Source organism: Stegostoma tigrinum, chromosome 19 (genome assembly GCF_030684315.1).
Source record: "Stegostoma tigrinum isolate sSteTig4 chromosome 19, sSteTig4.hap1, whole genome shotgun sequence".
In the NCBI taxonomy this organism is placed as follows: Eukaryota; Metazoa; Chordata; class Chondrichthyes; order Orectolobiformes; family Stegostomatidae; genus Stegostoma; species Stegostoma tigrinum.
This window is the reverse complement of record NC_081372.1, coordinates 1,462,225-1,481,706: the sequence shown is the minus strand read 5'-3', so window position 1 is coordinate 1,481,706 and position 19,482 is coordinate 1,462,225. Positions and strand designations below refer to the sequence as shown.

General features: G+C 45.1%; 1 protein-coding gene across 2 annotated transcripts in view; it reads right to left on the bottom strand.

The window, feature by feature from the left end:
- mych (myelocytomatosis oncogene homolog) overlaps nucleotides 1–19,482 on the bottom strand; it is a 49,043-nt gene that overhangs the window by 12,883 nt on the left and 16,678 nt on the right. Inside the window, exon 1 of one of the 2 annotated variants that reach the window (XM_048550100.2) lies at nucleotides 6,348–6,491. The exons of the other annotated variant lie outside the window; for it this stretch is intronic. Coding sequence (XP_048406057.1) covers nucleotides 6,348–6,389 — 42 coding nt within the window. The 5' untranslated portion in view covers nucleotides 6,390–6,491. Of the gene's footprint in view, nucleotides 1–6,347; nucleotides 6,492–19,482 lie in introns of those variants that run through there. 2 annotated transcript variants of the gene reach the window in all.

The window sequence follows — 19,482 nt, the reverse complement described above, 5'->3', positions numbered from 1 at the left end:
CAATTTTATACAGTTGCAACATGACTTAACCAACTTTTATACTCAATGCTCCGACCAATGAATGCAAGCATACCACACACCACCTGATCCACTTGTGTAGCCTCCTTCACGAGCTAAGGACTTACATAGCAAAATCCGCCTGTATATCAGTGCTCCTCAGGGGCCTGCCATTTACTGTATACTTTGCTCTTGCATTTGACCTCCCAAGATCCATCACGTCACACACGTCTGGATTAAACTCCATCTGTCATTTCTCTGCCCAATGTCTCCAACCGATCCATATCCTGCTGTATCCTTTGACAACCTTCCTCATTATCCACAACTCCACCAATTTTTGTGTTTTCGGCAAACTTACTAATCAGACCGTCAACATTTTCATCCAAATCGTTTATATCTATTACAAACATCAGAGATCTCAGCACTGATTCTTGCAGAACACCACTGGTCACAGACCTCCAGACAGAAACACACCCCTCCACAGGCACCCTCTGTCTTCTATGACCAAGCCAATTTTGTGTCCAACCTACCAACTCACGAAGGATCCCTGGCATGTGAGTTGATATTCTAGACCAGCCTACCATGAGGAACCTTGTCAAATGTTTTACCAAAGTCGATGCAGACTAAATCCACTGTTCTACTCTCATCAGTCATCTGCTACTTCCTCAAAAAAACCTCAAATTTGTGAGTCAAGACATCCCGCACACAAAGTCATGCTGACTATCTTTCCCAATTGTAAGTAAATCCTGTCCCTAAGAATCCTCTTCAATAACTTCCCTCTTGTTGATGTAAGGGTCACCAGCCTATAATTTCCTGGATTATGCCTGATCCCTTCCCTAAACAAAAGGAACAACATTAGCTATTCTCCAAGCCTTCTGAGACCTTAACTATTGCTAAAGGGGATACAAAGATCTCCATTAAGATTCCTTCCTTAGTGTCCTCCCTTAGAGATAGTAGAAACTGCTGATGCTGGAGTCAGAGATAACACAGTGTGGAGCTGGAGGAACACAGTGTGGAGCTGGAGGAACACAGTGTGGAGCTGGAGGAACACAGTGTGGAGCTGGAGGAACACAGTGTGGAGCTGGAGGAACACAGCAGGCCAGGCAGCATCAGAAGAGCAGGAAAGGTGACATTTCAGGCCTGGACCCTTCCTCAAAAAAACAAAATCTCCTCCCTTGCCTCCCTCAGTATACTGGGATCAATCCTATCAGGCCTTTTGGGAATTTATCTTCCTGAAATGTTTTTCAAGACACCCAACACCACCTCCTTCTTAGAACATAGAACATAGAAAAGTACAGCACAGTACAGGCCCTTCGGCCCACAATGTTATGCCGTAGAATATTCCAAATCCAAAATTAAAATAACCTAACCTACATTCCCCTCAATTCATTGCTGTCCATGTGCATGTCCAGCAGTCACTTAAATGTCACTAATGACTCTGCTTCCATGACTACCACTGGTAAACTATTCCATGCGCTCACAACTCTCTGCGTGAAGAGCCTCCCTCTGACGTCTCCTCTATACCTTCCTCCTAACGCAGGAAATGCTACACTTGCCCCCACACCTCCTCCCTCACCCCTATCCCAGGCCCCAAGATGACATTCCACATTAAGCAGAGGTTCACCTACACATCTGTCAATGTGGTATACTGCATCCACTGTACAAGGTGTGGCTTCTTCTACATTGGGGAAACCAAGCGGAGGCTTGGAGACTGCTTTGCAGAACACCTCCGCTCAGTTCGCAACAAACAACTGCACCTCCCAGTCGCAAACCATTTCCACTCCCCCTCCCATTCTCTTGATGACATGTCCATCATGGGCCTCCTGCACTGCCACAATGAGGCCACCCGAAGGTTGCAGGAACAGCAACTCATGTTCCGCCTGGGAACCCTGCAGCCTAATGGTATCAACGTGGACTTCACCAGTTTCAAAATCTCCCCTTCCTCAACTGCATCCCAAAACCAGCCCAGTTCGTCCCCTCCCCCCACTGCACCACACAACCAGCCCAGCTCTTCCCCCCCACCCACTGCATCCCAAAACCAGTCCAACCTGTCTCTGCCTCCCTAACTGGTTCTTCCTCTCACCCATCCCTTGCTCCCACCCCAAGCCGCACCCCCATCTACCTACTAACCTCATCCCACCTCCTTGACCTGTCCGTCTTCCCTGGGCTGACCTATCCCCTCCCTACCTCCCCACCTAAACTCTCTCCACCTATCTTCTTTACTCTCCATCTTCGGTCCGCCTCCCCCTCTCTCCCTATTTATTCCAGTTCCCTCTCCCCAACCCCCTCTCTGATGAAGGGTCTAGGCCCAAAACGTCAGCTTTTGTGCTCCTGAGATGCTGCTTGGCCTGCTGTGTTCATTCAGCCTCACATTTTATTACCTTAAAACTTATGACCCCTCGTGGCAGTCAATCCTGCCCGGGGGAAAAGTCTCTGGCTATCGACTCTATCCATGCCTCTCATCACCTTGTACATCTCGATCAGGTCACCTCTCTTCCTCCTTCTCTCCAGAGAGAAAAGTCCAAGCTCTTAATACCGACATGCTCTAGAATATCAACACACCCTTCCCTAATCTTATCATCACCCATGTCCTGCTCCTCGGTGAATACCGATTCAAAGTACTCATTAAGGACTTCATCCATTTCATCTGGCTCCAGGCATAAACTCCATGAATATTTTTAACTCTAAAAATATTCAAAGATTCTGTTTCCTTGAGGAAGGGAGTTCCAAAGATTCTCAAACCACCTTAAAATGGGAGACTCCTTATTTCTTAACGCCGATATCTGGTTCTAGATTCTCCCATAAGAGCAAACATTCTTTCTGGATCGACCTGGTCAAGAACCCTCAAATAGAGTCATACAGCATGGAACAGGCCCTTCCATGCAACTCATCCATGCTGACCAGGCTTCCCGAATGGAATTAGTCCCACTTACCTGCGTTTGACCTATATCCATCCAAAACTCTCCTATTCATGTACCTGTCCAAATGTCTTTTAAATGTTGTAACTGTACCTGCATTTACCGCCTCCTCTGGCAGTTCATTCCAAATATGCACCACCCTCCATGTGAAAAAGTTACCTCTTAGGTCCCTTTTAAATCTATCTCCTTTCACTTTAAAAATATGCTGCTTAGTTTTGCACTCCATCATCCTTGGGAAAAGACAAAGGATCTTAGATTCAGAGACAGCGGGAACTGCAGACGCTGGAGAATCCGAGATAACAAGGTGTGGAGCTGGATGAACACAGCAGGCCAATGGCATCATAGGAGCAGGAAGGCTGACGTTTTGGGCCTAGACCCTTCTTCAGAAGCCGAGGGTCTAGGCCCGAAACATCAGTTTTCCTGCTCCTATGATGCCATTGGCCTGCTGTGTTCATCCAGCTCTACACCATTTTATCAAGGATCTTAGATGTTTCCATCAAGTCTCTTTTACTCTTCACTCCAGTGGATACGAGCTGAATGAGTCCAACCTTTCTCGATAGACAATCTGCACATTCCAGGGATCAGTCCAATACATCCTTTCTGAACTGCTTTCAATAGTGAAGGGATTGAACGTATCAATAAGGGACATATTAGTGACCACTGCCTTAGTAGAGAGGAGGTGCAGGAAAGCAATATGTTAACAAATGTGTGAAATGAGTAAAAGTCGTAAAATAATAATCATGCGAGAAGTATTGGGGAAAGGGTTGTATGAGATGGAGTCTTTTAATGTGTGCAGGTCTCTGTGCTCTGGTACAAAAGCAAAACTGTTAAGGAAAACGTTGGGGAAAATCTAGGCAACAACAATCATATCAAACTAAAGTTAATGAAAATGATTAAGAAGGAGGACAAAGATCAAAACAATGCAAATTAGGGTGTGGAAGAGAGCTGATTTCAAGTAGGTGTGAATGAGATTCAGGAAAATAAACTGGGAAATAAAAGCTGACAAACAAATCAACCTCAAGTAGGAAATATTTAGAGCAGCGATGAAAACAGTCCCAGAGAAATATATCCCAGCTTGAATAGATAACATATCAAGGACAAAGTTGAAACTAATGATGGAATCCTGGCAATGTGGAAGCAGGCCATTTGGCCTATCAAGTGTACACCAACCCTTTGAAGAACACCCCCCACCCCAACCATCCGTCCATCCCTGTAACCCTGCATTTCCCTGGACACTCTGGGCAATTTAACATGCCCAATCCATCTTAACCTGCACATCTTTGCACTGTGGGAGGAAACCGGAGCACTGGAGAAAACCCATGAAGACACGGGGAGATTGTCTGTGTGGGGTTTGCACAGTCACCCGAGGCTGGAATCGAACCCAAGTCCCTGGGAGGCAGCAGTGCTAATCACTGTGCTATCATGTCACTCTAAATGAAAAAGACATGTGGAAAGTTGATAGACAATTAAAAAAAGATGAAAAAGGGTGGATGAAAACTTGAGGAATAAAGTCAAAGGAAAAGAAAACAATAAGAAACAGCAATTGTAAAGTTCAGACTCATGACTAACTGAAGAAGAATGAGGTTCTACTCAAAAGGGGGCTCGTGAACAACTCACATGATGACAGAAAATTGCAGAAATAGTGAATAATTTTTCTGCCTCAGTATCAATAGTTTTATTCCTTGCTTTGGCTGAAGTTACCATGGAGCAGTCTCATTCTCCGTCTTTCCCCTTGCCTGAGGCGCGGTGACCTTCAGGTGAAACTGCCATGAGGCGTGTCTCGTAGCAGCCCCATGGTCCTCTGGGACGACGGTGACTGGATTTATTTATTATACTGATATGGCATAACAGGCATTAGAAGAATAGATGAAAAATATGAGAGATATTTATGACAGTGTCATGGCCAAGATCATAACACTAGATCATCAATGGACATCCTTAACTTTTAATAGTGACATGTATCTTTTTTTTTGAAAGAGATGCAGGCAAATCATGACTAGATATAAATTCAGTGGCTGTTGGGAGACGGTCCTGGAATGTCATACTTGAAGGTGTCAAGGAAATTTCAAAGGGAGAAATGCATTACAAACTGACCTGTAATCTCCTGGAAGTATCTCAGACTGTGGACGTACTGATATGACAAAAGACAGTAGGCTGGGAATAAGACATGTTTGTGTTTTTCTCATTCAAGAATATACTGGGATGGGGTTAAAAGTGAGTTTTAGCCCTGGTTGTGGCAGTGAGTTGAGACACTCCCGTCTCTCAGTTTGAGTGCTAATGCATTATGAAAGTCACAGCCAAGAACCACTGGTATCACCTATGGATTGCAGGCAAAGGATCTCTCACTCAGAGTTGGAAGCTAGTCAGCAATCTAGTCAAAATGAAATGGCCAAAAAGAATTCAGCTGAGCTGCAAAGTCAAGAGTCTCAAAATAAACTGCTCAACTATCAATGCTCCACTGTCTACTCCACAAATGATCCAGAGACTGATTTGTACATCTATTCACTTTTATGTTTTGACTCACCTCTCATTTTCAATCTGTCTGTGTACGTTGTGTTAGTTTCACTTCTTATGTTTAGTAATTAACAAACTCATTTTGTTAATTCAAAAAACCTGGTTAACTTGGCCTATTTTAAAACATGAATTAATTAGGGTCTGGGAGAATGGAATCCGCACGGAGGGGGTATAACTTGTTGGGACAAACTAAGGGTGTGATGAATAAAGCCCCCGCCTCAGGCAGGGCCTTGGAACCCTGGAGTATCTCATTGGAAACAATCATTAATTGGGGAACTTCACCAGGGAGCCGCTGTAACAAGGGAGAAGGGAGGTCACTGAAAAAATAATCAAACTTCGAACAGACAAAGCCCCGTACCCCTGGCCAGTTCTCCACTGCCATAGTACCTGACAAATAGACCCTGGTAGAAGCTTCCAGATGACTTTGTTTAACATACGTGTCACACATACGCGGGACAATTGCCATTTTCAATAACAGACAATCTAATCACTGCCCCTTGATATTTTTTGGTGTTACTATCGCTGAATTCTCCATTATCAACGTTCTTCACATTACCATTGACCACAAACTCAGCTGGACTCACCACATAAACACATTGACTACAAGAGCAGGTCAGAAGCTGGGAATACTGCAGCGAGTAACTCACTTCCTGACTCCCCAAAGACTGTCCACCATCTACAAGGCACAAGTCAGGAGTGTGATGGAATACTCCCCACTTGCCTGGATGAATCCAGCTCCAGCAACACGCAAGAAGCTCAACACCATCCAGTGTTAACGGTACTGTATACTGTAAATAGTAATACACTGTACAGTGTAAATGGCAAAATCCTTAGGAACATTAATATACACGTCCACAGGTCCATAAAAGTGGCAACACAGGTGGCCAAGGTGATTAAGAAGGCATATGGCATGCTTACCTTCACTGGCCAGGGCATGGAGCACACGAGTTGGCAAACCATGTGGCAGCTATATAAAACCCTTGATAGGCCGCATTTGGAGTACTGTGTGCAGTTTTGGTCACCATGTTACCAGGAGGATGTGGAAGCTTTGGAGAGAGCACACAGAAGGCTCACCAGGATGTTGCCTAGTTTTGAGGGAACACGCAATGAGGAAAGGTTAAAAAGACTAGGGTTGTTTTCACTGGAAAGGCAGCGGCTGAGAGGAGGCCTGATAGAGGTCTACAAAATTATCAGAGGAATCAATAGCATGGATAGTCAGAGGAAAGTCTTTCATGCAGAGAGTGGAACACACTGCCAGAGGAGGTGGTGGATGCAGGCAAATTGACAACATTTAAGAAGCATCTGAATGGTTACACAATAAGGAGGGGTTTAGATGGATATGGATTGAGTAAAGGCAGAAGGTTTGCTTATAAGTTTAGTTAGGGAACAATGATCAGCACAGGGTTGGAGGGCTGAAGGGCCTGTTTCTGTGCTATGCTTCTCTTTTTGTCCTTTTGACAAAGCAGCCCACTTGATTGGCACTACATCCACAAACATTCACTCCCTCCACCACCGACACTCGGTAGCAGCAGTGTGTACTGTCTACAAGATGTACTGTAGAAATTTACTAAGATCCCTAGACAGCACCTTCCAAATCCAGCTGCCCTTCCATCAAAAAGGACAAGAACAGCAGATACATGGGAACACCAGACTTGGAAAAATATCAGCTATTCCTTTACTGTTGTTGGTTCAAAATCCTGGAATTCCATCCTTAAGGGCATTGAGAGATGGACTGCAGCGGTTCAAGGCGGCAGCTCACCCCCACCTTCTCAAGGGACAGCTAGGGCCAAGCAATAAATGCTGCCAGCCAGTGATGCCCATGTCCCACAAGTGAATGAAAAAACACGGAACTTTGGGATTCAATCATCGTCCACATGATGTTAATGAGCTGGTGGTCAGATTTTGGTAACATGATCTACCACTGTAACCTTCTGCTGCCTTCACAGCTTGTGAGACATAGTCTTCCTTCACTTGGTGCGCTGTTGAAGACTCTCTGGCTGATGCTTTCCCTGGTTCCTCCCTGCACTGGCAGCTGTGGGTGGCCAGACCAAAGACAAGAAACTCCTGATGCCATCACTGAACGGATCATTGGAACAAACTGTCCATCCCGAGTCATACTGATTTGGAAGTCCAAGAAAGTCCATCAAAATTCTGCTGCATGATGATGTGACTGCAACTATCCTGAGCAGGAAGACTGAAACAGATCTTCAGCAGGGACTAAGGTCCAGCAGGTCTGTGTCAGTGTCCCATACTGCTTAGTGTTGACCAGGCAGTGGCTATTGACCTTCTCAAAGGTCAGCTGCCCTCTGGTGTGAGTATTGAGTACTGCCAAGTTGCAAAAGTAAAGTAAGATAACAAAGTGTGGAGCTGGATGAACACAGCAGGCCAAGCAGCATCTCAGGAGCACAAAAGCTGACGTTTCGGGCCTAGGCCTGACCCTTTTCTGATGAAGGGTCTAGGCCCGAAACATCAGCTTTGTGCTCCTGAGATGCTGCTTGGCCTGCTGTGTTCATCCAGCCCCACACTTTGTTATCTTGGATTCTCCAGCATCTGCAGTTCCCATTATCTCTGATGCAAAAGTAAGTGACACCCACAATCAGATGATTGACAGTTTGTCATTTTTCACTCTGCAGTAGATTTGCCTGACCCTCTCAATCCCTTCAATGTGACCCCAAGGAATTGGCTTATCCATGAAAGTTACTAAAGTTCCTATATCAACACACATCAGATCAGCAAAATGCTCCAAGCCTCAAATATGTCAAAGGAGAGATTCTGGGTAAGGTGGAGCACAACCAATAGCCTGGCAGTCATTTCTGTCAAATGGCCAGCATTGTAGAGAGGGTCAGACACCTACACAAACTGCAAATAACATGAAGCTTACTGACCTATTGTGAAGCAGGAACGTTAATGTTTCAGGTCGGGACCCTGCGCCTGGCCTGCTGTGCTCCTCCAACTCCACACTGTGTTATCTGACTCCAGCATCGGCAGCTCTTACCATCTCTGACCTATCGTTAACTTTCTTTGTCTCCTTCACTTTCTAAATTAAGTTAATATTTGATTAATTTATAATGTTTTAATGTATTTGTAACTACTTCCTAACAAATTAATGCAAGTTATTGATGTAATTTAATAACGCAGCATGTTATTGTATCTTATCAATATTTCTCGGTATCATATTTGACTTTGAGATGAGCTTTCAACTCCATACCTGCAGTGTCACTAAGATCAGCCAGTCCATGTGTGGAACACCACTGACTTCACTCCTGCCTCATGTCATCTGATGCTCATGTCGATGAACAGAGCTGACTGCTCCAACGCGGTCTAACCGATCCTTTTTACACTGACATTTTACCCTCTTTTAACTTGGAGTTATCCAAAAGTAATGTTCCAACTTGCTGCACATCATGTCCCCTGGCATCAACACAAACAAAGTTGCTGGAAAAGCTCAGCAGGTCTGGCAGCATCTGTGAAGGAGGAAACAGAGTTATTGTTTCAGGTCCTTCCTCAGAATTGACTGTCAGAATGTCATACCATCCCCTGACATCCCTGCACTACAATGGCTCCAAACAAAGCATCTTCTTGGTTTGAAAATTTTTTGTTTTCAAATCTCCTAATAGCCTCACATCTCCTTAATAAGTCTGTCATCCCTTCTAGACCACAACCCTCTGAATCCATCCACATTCTAGCAGTTTATGCATCGCTAGTTTCAATAATTGTGCCACTGGGGAATGTGCCTGCAGCTACCTCAGACACATCTCTCCATGTCTCTACTTGTCATTCCTCCTAAAATCTTCCACCAAACTATCAATGGCCTGGTCTAATAGTAGTGATCTAGTAGCTTCTGTAGCATAGGGTCATATTTTTGTTTTATGGTATCTCTGTGAAGTGCTTTGGGATGTTAATTACTTTAACAGCACTATATGAATACAAGCTGTCGTATTCAATAGCGAACTATACGAACTATAACAGAAAGATCTGGGTGTTCAAGTCCATTGTTCCCTGAAGGTGGCAACACAGGTCAGTAGGGTGGTTAAGAAGGCATATGGCATGCTTTCCTTCATCGGACGGGGTATTGAGTACAAGAGTTGGCACGTCATGTTACTGTTGTATAGGACTTTGGTTCGGCTGCATTTGGAGTACTGTGCATAGTTCTGGTCGCCACATTACCAAAAGGATGTGGACGCTTTGGATAGGGTGCAGAGGAGGTTCACCAGGATGTTGCCTGGTATGGAGGGCGCTAGCTATGAAGAGAGGGTGAGTACAAGACCATAAGACATAGGAGTGGAAGTAAGGCCATTCGGCCCATCAAGTCCACTCCGCCATTTAAATCATGGCTGATGGGCATTTCAACTCCACTTCGCTGCACTCTCCCCGTAGCCCTTGATTCCTTGTGAGATCAAGAATTTGTCAATCTCTGCCTTGAAGGCATCTAACGTCCCGGCATTCACTACGCTCCATGGCAATGAATTCCACAAGCCCATCACTCTCTGGCTGATTAGGATTAGGACTATTTACATTAGAAAGATCGAGGTTGAGGGGGGGCCTGATTGAGGTCTACAAAATCATGAGGGGTATAGACAGGGTGGATAGCAAAAAGCTTTTTCCCAGAGTGTGGGACTCAATTACTAGGGGTCATGAGTTCAAGGTGAGAGGAGGAAAGTTTGTGGGAGATATGTGTGGAAAGTTCTTTACGCAGAGGGTGGTTGGTGCCTGGAACGCGTTGCCAGCGGAGGTGGTAGAGATGGGCACGATAGCGTCATTTAAGATGTATCTGGACAGGTACATGAATGGGCAGGGAACAGAGGGATACAGATCCTTGGAAATCAGGCGACTGGTTTAGATAGAGGATTTGGATCAGCGCAGGCCTGGAGGGCCGAAGAGCCTGTTCCTGTGCTGTAATTTTCTTTGTTCTTTGTTCTATTCATGCAACATATTTTGTTTTATTTAAAAATTAACATTGTTATCTTTTTCTCCAACTTTCTGTCCATTTCCTTCAAGTCACACAGTCCTAGAATTGTCCAGTTTTTCAACGAAAATATATTAACAAATTAGGGCAGGCTGCTGTCATTCACTTCATAAAGTTTGAGCTAAAGAATGTAAAATAATTTGAGCAGTCTTATCTCTGGGGGAATCCCACTGGGTCAGAAATAACCTATCAGTGTATTCTGTTTATTCAGAGCGTACATTTCTCGTTTGTGTCAATATGTGCATTCAGAAACTAATTATTGAACGTTTACTCGGTGGCGTTGTTAAAAACAAGAAGTAAATTGAAGGACTTTCTGCAGCTGAAATTGCAGCTTTTGGAAAGATGTCATTGTGGTGGGTGGACTGGAAATTCACATCAAAATTGCCTGGTGAATGACAGTTTCATCCAAACAGCCTGACAGAATGTGAGAAATGAGTTGTGAAAAGAGAATGCAAACTCCTCATTGATTGGTTCTATATTTATTGTAGATCAGTGTAGCGTGGGTTCAGTATTTGACTTGCTCTGTGTGTATTCTTTTAAGTTATAAAAAGTGTGATCGTTTCTAACGTGCAGGTTCTGTGATACCTTTACCCTTCAGATGTGTCAAGCAAACAGACGCCCCACTCAATCAGACCCACCGCTATTGAGGAGTACACTAACCTTATGCACAATATGTGAGGAGAACAGAAAAAAGTGTTTGCAGCCCAGCCGAGCTGCATCCATGAAGCCATTTTTGTGCAGTCAGCTTCTATTGCTGTTTCATTCACAGAAGCTCCTTTGACAGCATCTTACTCTCTTTCATTCTTTTCCATTGGGCAGAAAGTACAAAAGTTTGAAAACACATACCACAGATTTAAGAAGAGCTTCTTCCTCACTGCTGTCGGACTTATGAACAGACCTCTCATACTTTAGAGCTCATCTTTCTCTGCACCTTCTCTGTAGCTATAACACTATATTCTGTATTCTGTTCTACTACCCTAATGTACCTACATAAGGTATAATTTGTCTGGTTATCACACAAAACAACACTTTTCACTTTATCTTGATACATGTGACAATAATAAATCAAATCTTCCAAATCTGCAACTTCTACCATCCAGTAGAGGCCATTCAGCCTGCTCTGTCATTTAATACAACAGCTGATCTCATCTTGGCCTAAGCTCCATTTTCCTGCCAGTTCTCCATTACCCTTCAACCCTTTACTAATTAAAAATCTGTTCATCTCCTCCTAAATTTACCCAATGTCCCAGCATCCACCGCAGTGTGGGTCAGTGAATTCCACAGACTCACTACCCTTTTAGAGAAGTAACTTCTCCTGATCTTCGTTTTAAACCAGCTGCCCCCTCTCCTAAAATGATGACCCAATATTAGCCAGGGGATGGGCTTCAGTTTGGGGTTTGCGTTTTTTCCAAATGGGCACAGTGGAACTAGAACATGTCACCGAAGCTTTGATTCTGAATGAAATAAACTTGTTAAATCTCACTCCAGTTAAAACTACTTACATAAACTGAAGTAACAAACCATAAGCCAGGCTATGAAAATACCAGTTAATTATTCTGGGCTGCTGTGATGTCAGGATCTAACTGAGCTTGAGCAGCTGGATCATGGTGATCACATTTGTACTCAGGGACATTCACTTGGTTCACCAGAATCCTTCTGTAGGCCCTGGCTGCACACTGTATGGCCATTAGCACACTGCTGCTTATGGGAGCTTGCTGTGTACAAATTGGCAACTTTGTCTCCTGTATTACAGGAGAGATGGTGATAAAGTGTTAATCTAAGGTTTAGGAGTGGGTATGTAGCTTGGGCTGTGGGTGTTGAGGTTGGTTGGCTCACCAAGCTGGTTTGCTGTTCTGCTACAGTGTTTCGTTACAGTGTTAATGTCATTGAGTTAGTAATTCAGGGACCCATGCTAATGCTACTGCAGGTTCAAATCCCATCACAGTGACTGGTGGAATTTAAATTCAATTAATAAATATGAGATTATAAATCAATGAGGAGTTTACATTCTCTTTTCACAACTCATTTCTCACATTCTGTCAGGCTGTTTGGATGAAACTGTCATTCACCAGGCAATTTCGATGTGAATTTCCAGACCACCCACCACAATAACATCTTTCCAAAAGCTGCAATTTCAGCTGCAGAAAGTCCTTCAATTTACTTCTTGTTTTTAACAACGTCACCAAGTAAACGTTCAATAATTAGTTTCTAAATGCACATATTGACATAAATTAGAAATGAACATTTTGAACAAACCATATAGAATACACTGATAGGTTATTTCCAACCAGGTGGGATTTCCTCAGAGATGAGGCTAAGGTAGGCGCTGTTAAAATGGTCCTACACTGTTTAGCTCAAATTTTTATAAAGTGAATGTCAGGAATTTGCCCCATTTTAGCAAACCGTGCTCCATGGTTTACTTTAATTTAAATCTCTCAGTATTGGTGACCATGACCACAAACTCATAATAGAAACCAATTTGGCTCACTAATGTCCCTTAGGGAGGGAAATCTGCTGTCCCTATCCAGTCTGGCCTACATGTGACTTCAGACCATAGCAATGTGACAGACCATTGACACACTCATACTCAGAAAGATCTGAGAGTCAGGAGTCGCTGTCCAGCCCCTTCAACCTACTCCATCTAGTTTGAACCTCGTCTCCACACTCTTGCTGACCCACAAAAAACAATGACTCCCTTTTATGAGAGTCCCAAAAATTCATGACCTTCTGAGAAAACTGATGATCTCCTCATCTCCGATTTAATCAGGGAATTCCTCAGATTTAAAAGGTGTCCATCCCCTAGATCTAATTTTTTTTTTCCAGGGAAATATCCTTTTCAATTCCTCCCTGTCAAGTCTCCTCAGGAACCTTTCAATAAGACCTACACTTTAGAAACAACTCACTAGTTGGAAAGCATCACTAAAGTTACTAAATCAATGCAACTCAGAGACAGTAGGAACTGCCGACGCTGGAGAATCTGAGATAACTGGGCATAGAGCTGGATGAACACAGCAGGACAAACAGCATCAGAGGAGCAGGAAAGCTGACGTTTTGGGTCTGGACCCTTCTTCAGCAAAGGGTCTTCTGAACTAGGTCTGAAACGTCAGCCTTCCTGCTCCTCTGATGCTGCTTGGCCTGCTGTGTTCATCCAGCTCCACACCGCGTTATCTAACATAAATGTAAGTTTTTAAAAATATTATTTTAAGCCTAAAGCACAGCATGAATCAGTGCAGTAAATGGTTGTCACTATGAGGTTTGCAGAAGTAGTTGTACAGCAGTGTTGTGTCAGAGCGGTTTCTCACTCGAGTAGAGAGGAGGCAAATTGGAGTCACAAAGAAGAATTTTTTTCTGGGAGAAGAAGCAGTGTGCTATGTGGAGATGGGAAACGAACTGTTTGTTTATAGTGAAATCTCAAACCTTCATGCACAGAAAAAAAATTGCCCCTCCCTCCCAAAAAGCATTAAAAACATTGTGGTCCATGACCACTGAGCTCTGAGCATCATTCAGGATCACAGCAGCTGCAGCCTGTGGTAGAAATTCAGTAAGCACCTAATTCATAACACATGTTGTTTACATCATCTCCTTCTTTTCATCAGAAATAAAGAGAGGTTCAAAGGCACTTAAATTGCGTTGTGTGTGAAATAGTAACCGTATTTCACTTCCATTGATACACTGAAGGATAAAAGTGACCAAATGCAGGGTTTTTGCTCAATAAGACTCCCTGCACTCAAAGGGTCTCTGCTGTGTTCTGCTTTCTGGGCTTGAGGGTGTCAATCTGGGCCAACTTTTAATTTTAAACCTCACAGCCTTGGTCTGGAGTGTGGATGATATTCAAGCCCGATGTTAAAGAAAGAAAAAAAAAGCATTTGAGAAGTTCATATACAAAAGCTTAGTGAATCAAACTTGGGCACATGGGGAACTTACTAGCAGGCCATTCTAGAGTAAGATAAGGAGGGATTGATGCTCTGAGGGTGGTGAATCGGTGACAGTCTCTGCCCGAGAGTATTGTGGAGGGCCAGTCATCGAGTATGTTCCAGATGGAGACCAATAGATTTCTACATATTAAAAACATACAGGATTGTGCAGGGAAATGGTACTGAAGTAGAAAATCGACCAGGATCCTACTGATTGGCACAGCAGGCTCAAGGGGCTGAATGCTCTCATCCTGGTCCTATCTCATTTGTTCTAAAAATGGCCATGGCATATTGCAAAGAGCTTCACAGCCAATGACACACCTTGAAAGGCGGTCACTGTGTTACCACACGTCAATGACGCTCCCTTTACCTGGAACAGCTCCAGTTGTGAAGCTCCAGCCCTTTGAACACTGGCCAGTTAGAGACTGGAACATGTGGCAGGGTGCCCAGTGACTGGGAAATGACAGCAGGAAGGGAGGGATTTCTCCACAGCTCTCAGAAAGAAACAGAGCGCTAACAGAGGAGATCAGAACTGTTCAGAGGGCTGGGAGAATTCTAAACCAGAATAAGCAAGATAATCAGAAAAGCCAGTGACCAACGGACTGCAGATCAAAGGAAAATAACGTAGCTCAGAGCAATGTGCAAGGGCTGTGGAAGGCTTTTACAAGGTACATTTCGGTGAGTGTTAGAAACAGAAGCAGGAGGCCCTGAGTGTAACATCACTTTTTACAGTAAGGATGGAAAACTTGGATTTACATTAATTACTCATGAATCCTACAGCACTTTTAAAAACTCATTTTAAAGCAAGTTCCTACAAATAGCAATGCAATTATAATAGAATAATCATTGGTGATGTTGACTGGGGGATCATTAACAGCGAGCAGACACAGCACAGCTGACTGCCTGACTCCAAATGGTACCACAGCATCTTTTATATTCACCTCAGGAGGTACAGAAGGACTTGGTTTATTCGCTTACCTCAAAAAGGCACCTCCGACAGTGCGGCGCTCCCTCGGCGCCGACCCTCCGACAGTGCAGCGCTCCCTTGGCGCCGACCCTCCGACAGTGCGGCACTCCATCAGCACTGACCTCCGTCAGAGCAGCACTCCCTCAGCACTGACCCTCCGACAATGCGGTGCTCCCTCAGCACTGGCCCTCCGACAGTGCCCCACTCCCTTGGCACTGACCCTCCGACAGTGCGGCTCTCCCTCAGCACTGACCCTCCAACAGTGCGGTGCTCCCTCGGCAATGGCCCTTCGACAATGCGGCGCTCCCTCAGCACTGGCCCTTCGACAGTGCCCCATTCCCTCAGCACTGACCCTCCGACAGTGCGGTGCTCCCTCAGCACTGGCCCTCCGACAGTGCGGCACTCCCTCGGCAATGGCCCTTCGACAGTGCGGTGGTCCCTCAGCATTGACTGAATAATGCTTGACTTAATGCTGAAATGTTTTGAGTGCCTCACTTTCTGATTGAAATCACTTGGCCATGGCTAACAGGTGGAAAACATTCAGGAGATGACAGGCTTTGGGGAGGAATGGATTAAATTAGGAGTTTGCTCTCATTTGTCAGCCCTATTTGTGCCATGGGGTCTGTTTCCACACTGTATAACTCCACCACCACAGGACCATAAGACATAGGAGTGGAAGTAAGGCCATTCAGCCCATCAAGTCCACTCTGCAATTTAAATCATGACTGATGGGCATTTCAACTCCACTTCCCTGCACTCTCCGCGTAGCCCTTGATTCCTTGTGAGATCAATAATTTGTCAATCTCTGCATTGAAGGCATCTAACGCCCCAGCCTCCACTGTGCTCCGTGGCAATGAATTCCACAGGCCCACCACTCTCTGGCTGAAGAAATGTCTCTATTGTCTATATGACACTATTGTCTCTCTCAGTCTTCCTTCTGTTAATGAGATAGTGAGAGGTATTGCCTCTCGGTTAGTACAGCACTGTCAGCTACATTTATAATCTATCATAAAAAGTTTTGATGTAGCGAAATTCATACAGAAATACAACTGAACTGAAAGTGGCGGAGGCTTGGGGACCTCTTTGTGGAATACCGTCGCTCGGTTTGCGACAAATGACTGCACCTCCCAGTCGCAAACCTCTTCAACACCCCCTCCAACTCCTTGGACGACGTATCCATCCTGGGCCTCCTCCAGTGCCACAATGATGCCACCTGAAGGCTGGAGGAACAGCAGCTCATATTCTGCCTGGGAAGCCTGCAGGCCAATGGTCTCAATGTGACTTCACAAGCTCCAATATCTCCCCACCACTGACCTCATCCCAAGGCCATCCCATCTCATCCACGCCTCCTTGACCAGTCTGTCTTCCCTCCCACCTACCCGCTCCTCCCTGCCCACTGACCAAGCCCCACCCAGACTTCCTACCTACCAGCCTCATCGCCGCCTCCTTGACCTGTCCCTCTACCCTTGACTGACCAACCCCTCCATCCTAACTCCCCACCTCCACTCACCTTTACTGGCTCCATCCCATCTCCTTGACATGTCCATCTCCTCCCCACCTATCTGCTCCTTTATCCAACTTGCATCTGCGACCCCTCTCTCTCTATTTATTTCAAAGTCCCCTTCCTCTCCCCTATTTCTGAAGAAGGGTCTAGGCCCGAAACGTCAGCCTTCCTGCTCCTCTGATGCTGCTGGGCCTGCTGTGTTCGTCCAGCTCTACACCGCGTTATCTCAGATTCTCCAGCATCTGCAGTTCCTACTATCTCTGAAAATGGTGTTAGATTGATTTAAGGACAGGTTGCATTTAGATTGTCAGTGAAGTTCTGCATTCTGGCTCTTGAATTTCTCTCACGAGTCAGGAACATCCTGACTGACCTGGATCTTCTTTATCACAAGTATCTGCCTTTGGTCCATATTCTTTCACAGCTTCGCTCTCCCACGTCCACACTGTGTCAGGAACCACTGCCTGACATCACCTTGAACGGTCCAGCCTTCGTAGCAACTTTCTGGCCCCTTTCTGGACTTCAACGCTCCCTCCTGTAATCCACCCATCGCCCTGTAATCCACCCCACACCTCCAGGATCCACCCTACCTCCCGAAATCCAACCCCATAATCCATCCCTCCACTCCACACCTCCAGGATCCACCCTACCTTATCACCCCCACCTCCCGAAATCCAACCCCATAATCCATTCCCCCCTCCCTTAATCTATCCCCACTCCTGAAATCCTACCCCCCCCGTAACCCACCCCCCCACTTCCTGAAAACTATCCCCAGAAATCAGTCCCCATAACCATCTTCCCAAAATCACCCCCCTAAACAATTTAGCTCCCACTTATCCCCATCCAAAGAAACAGGGATAAAAACCAAAAGAACTGCAGATGGTGGAAATCAGAAACATAAACAGAAACTGCTGGAACAGCTCACCAAGTCTGGCAGCCTGCGCGGAGAGAAGTTAGAGTTCACGTTTCATCTGTGAATCATGAATAGCTAGAAACCAAGTTCAGAGGTAATAGGAAGGCGAATGAACTCTTGGCTTTTATTGAACTGGGAATGGGAGTATTAAAATTTGGAAATTTTGCTGAAACTAGACAAAGCACTAGTCAGCCCACAGCTGGAATACTGTGAACAGTTTTGGTCCTCATTAAATTAGTGCATCCAAGGTGGAAATGGAGAGATTTTTTTTGGAGCAAATTCCAGCATCTGCAGTAATTTATATGAAGAATAGATGCTGGACATCACAGCAGGTCAGGCAGCATCCATGGAGAGACAGTATGCTAATGTTTTCAGTCTAGACGACTTTTCATCAGAGCAGATGTGAGGGGTGGAGAGGGTAACAATTATTGAATAATTTTTGGGGGTGGGGATGGGGTTGGAGTGCTGGGGAAGAAAGGATATTGATAGTTCAGATTAAGTGATTGGAATGTGAGAATGGCAGAACGATGGTGTGTTTCCTGCCAGACTGGAAAGAACAGGTAGTCTCACCGGGGTAGAACATAGAACATAGAAGATTACAGCACAGTACAGGCCCTTCGGCCCGCAATAGAACATAGAACATAGAACAGTACAGCACAGAACAGGCCGTTCAGCCCACAATGTTGTGCCGACCATTGATCCTCATGTATGCACCCTCAAATTTCTGTGACCATATACATGTCCAGCAGTCTCTTAAATGACCCCAATGACCTTGCTTCCACAACTGCTGCTGGCAACGCATTCCATGCTCTCACAACTCTCTGCGTAAAGAACCTGCCTCTGACATCCCCTCTATACTTTCCACCAACCAGCTTAAAACTATGACCCCTCGTGCTAGCCATTTCTGCCCTGGGAAATAGTCTCTGGCTATCAACTCTATCTATGCCTCTCATTATCTTGTATACCTCAATTAGGTCCCCTCTCCTCCTCCTTTTCTCCAATGAAAAGAGACCGAGCTCAGTCAACCTCTCTTCATAAGATAAGCCCTCCAGTCCAGGCAGCATCCTGGTAAACCTCCTCTGAACCCTCTCCAAAGCATCCACATCTTTCCTATAATAGGGCGCCCAGAACTGGACGCAGTATTCCAAGTGCGGTCTAACCAAAGTTTTATAGAGCTGCAACAAGATCTCACGACTCTTAAACTCAATCCCCCTGTTAATGAAATCCAAAACACCATATGCTTTCTTAACAACCCTGTCCACTTGGGTGGCCATTTTAAGGGATCTATGTATCTGCACACCAAGATCCCTCTGTTCCTCCACGCTGCCAAGAATCCTATCCTTAATCCTGTACTCAGCTTTCAAATTCGACCTTCCAAAATGCATCACCTCGCATTTATCCAGGTTGAACTCCATCTGCCACCTCTCAGCCCATCTCTGCATCCTGTCAATGTCCCGCTGCAGCCTACAACAGCCCTCTACACTGTCAACGACACCTCCAACCTTTGTGTCGTCTGCAAACTTGCTGACCCATCCTTCAATCCCCTCGTCCAAGTCATTAATAAAAATTACAAACAGTAGAGGCCCAAGGACAGAGCCCTGTGGAACTCCACTCACCACTGACTTCCAGGCAGAATATTTTCCTTCTACTACCACTCGCTGTCTTCTGTTGGCCAGCCAATTCTGTATCCAGACAGCTAAGTTCCCCTGTATCCCATTCCTCCTGACCTTCTGAATGAGCCTACCATGGGGAACCTTATCAAATGCCTTACTGAAGTCCATATACACCACAT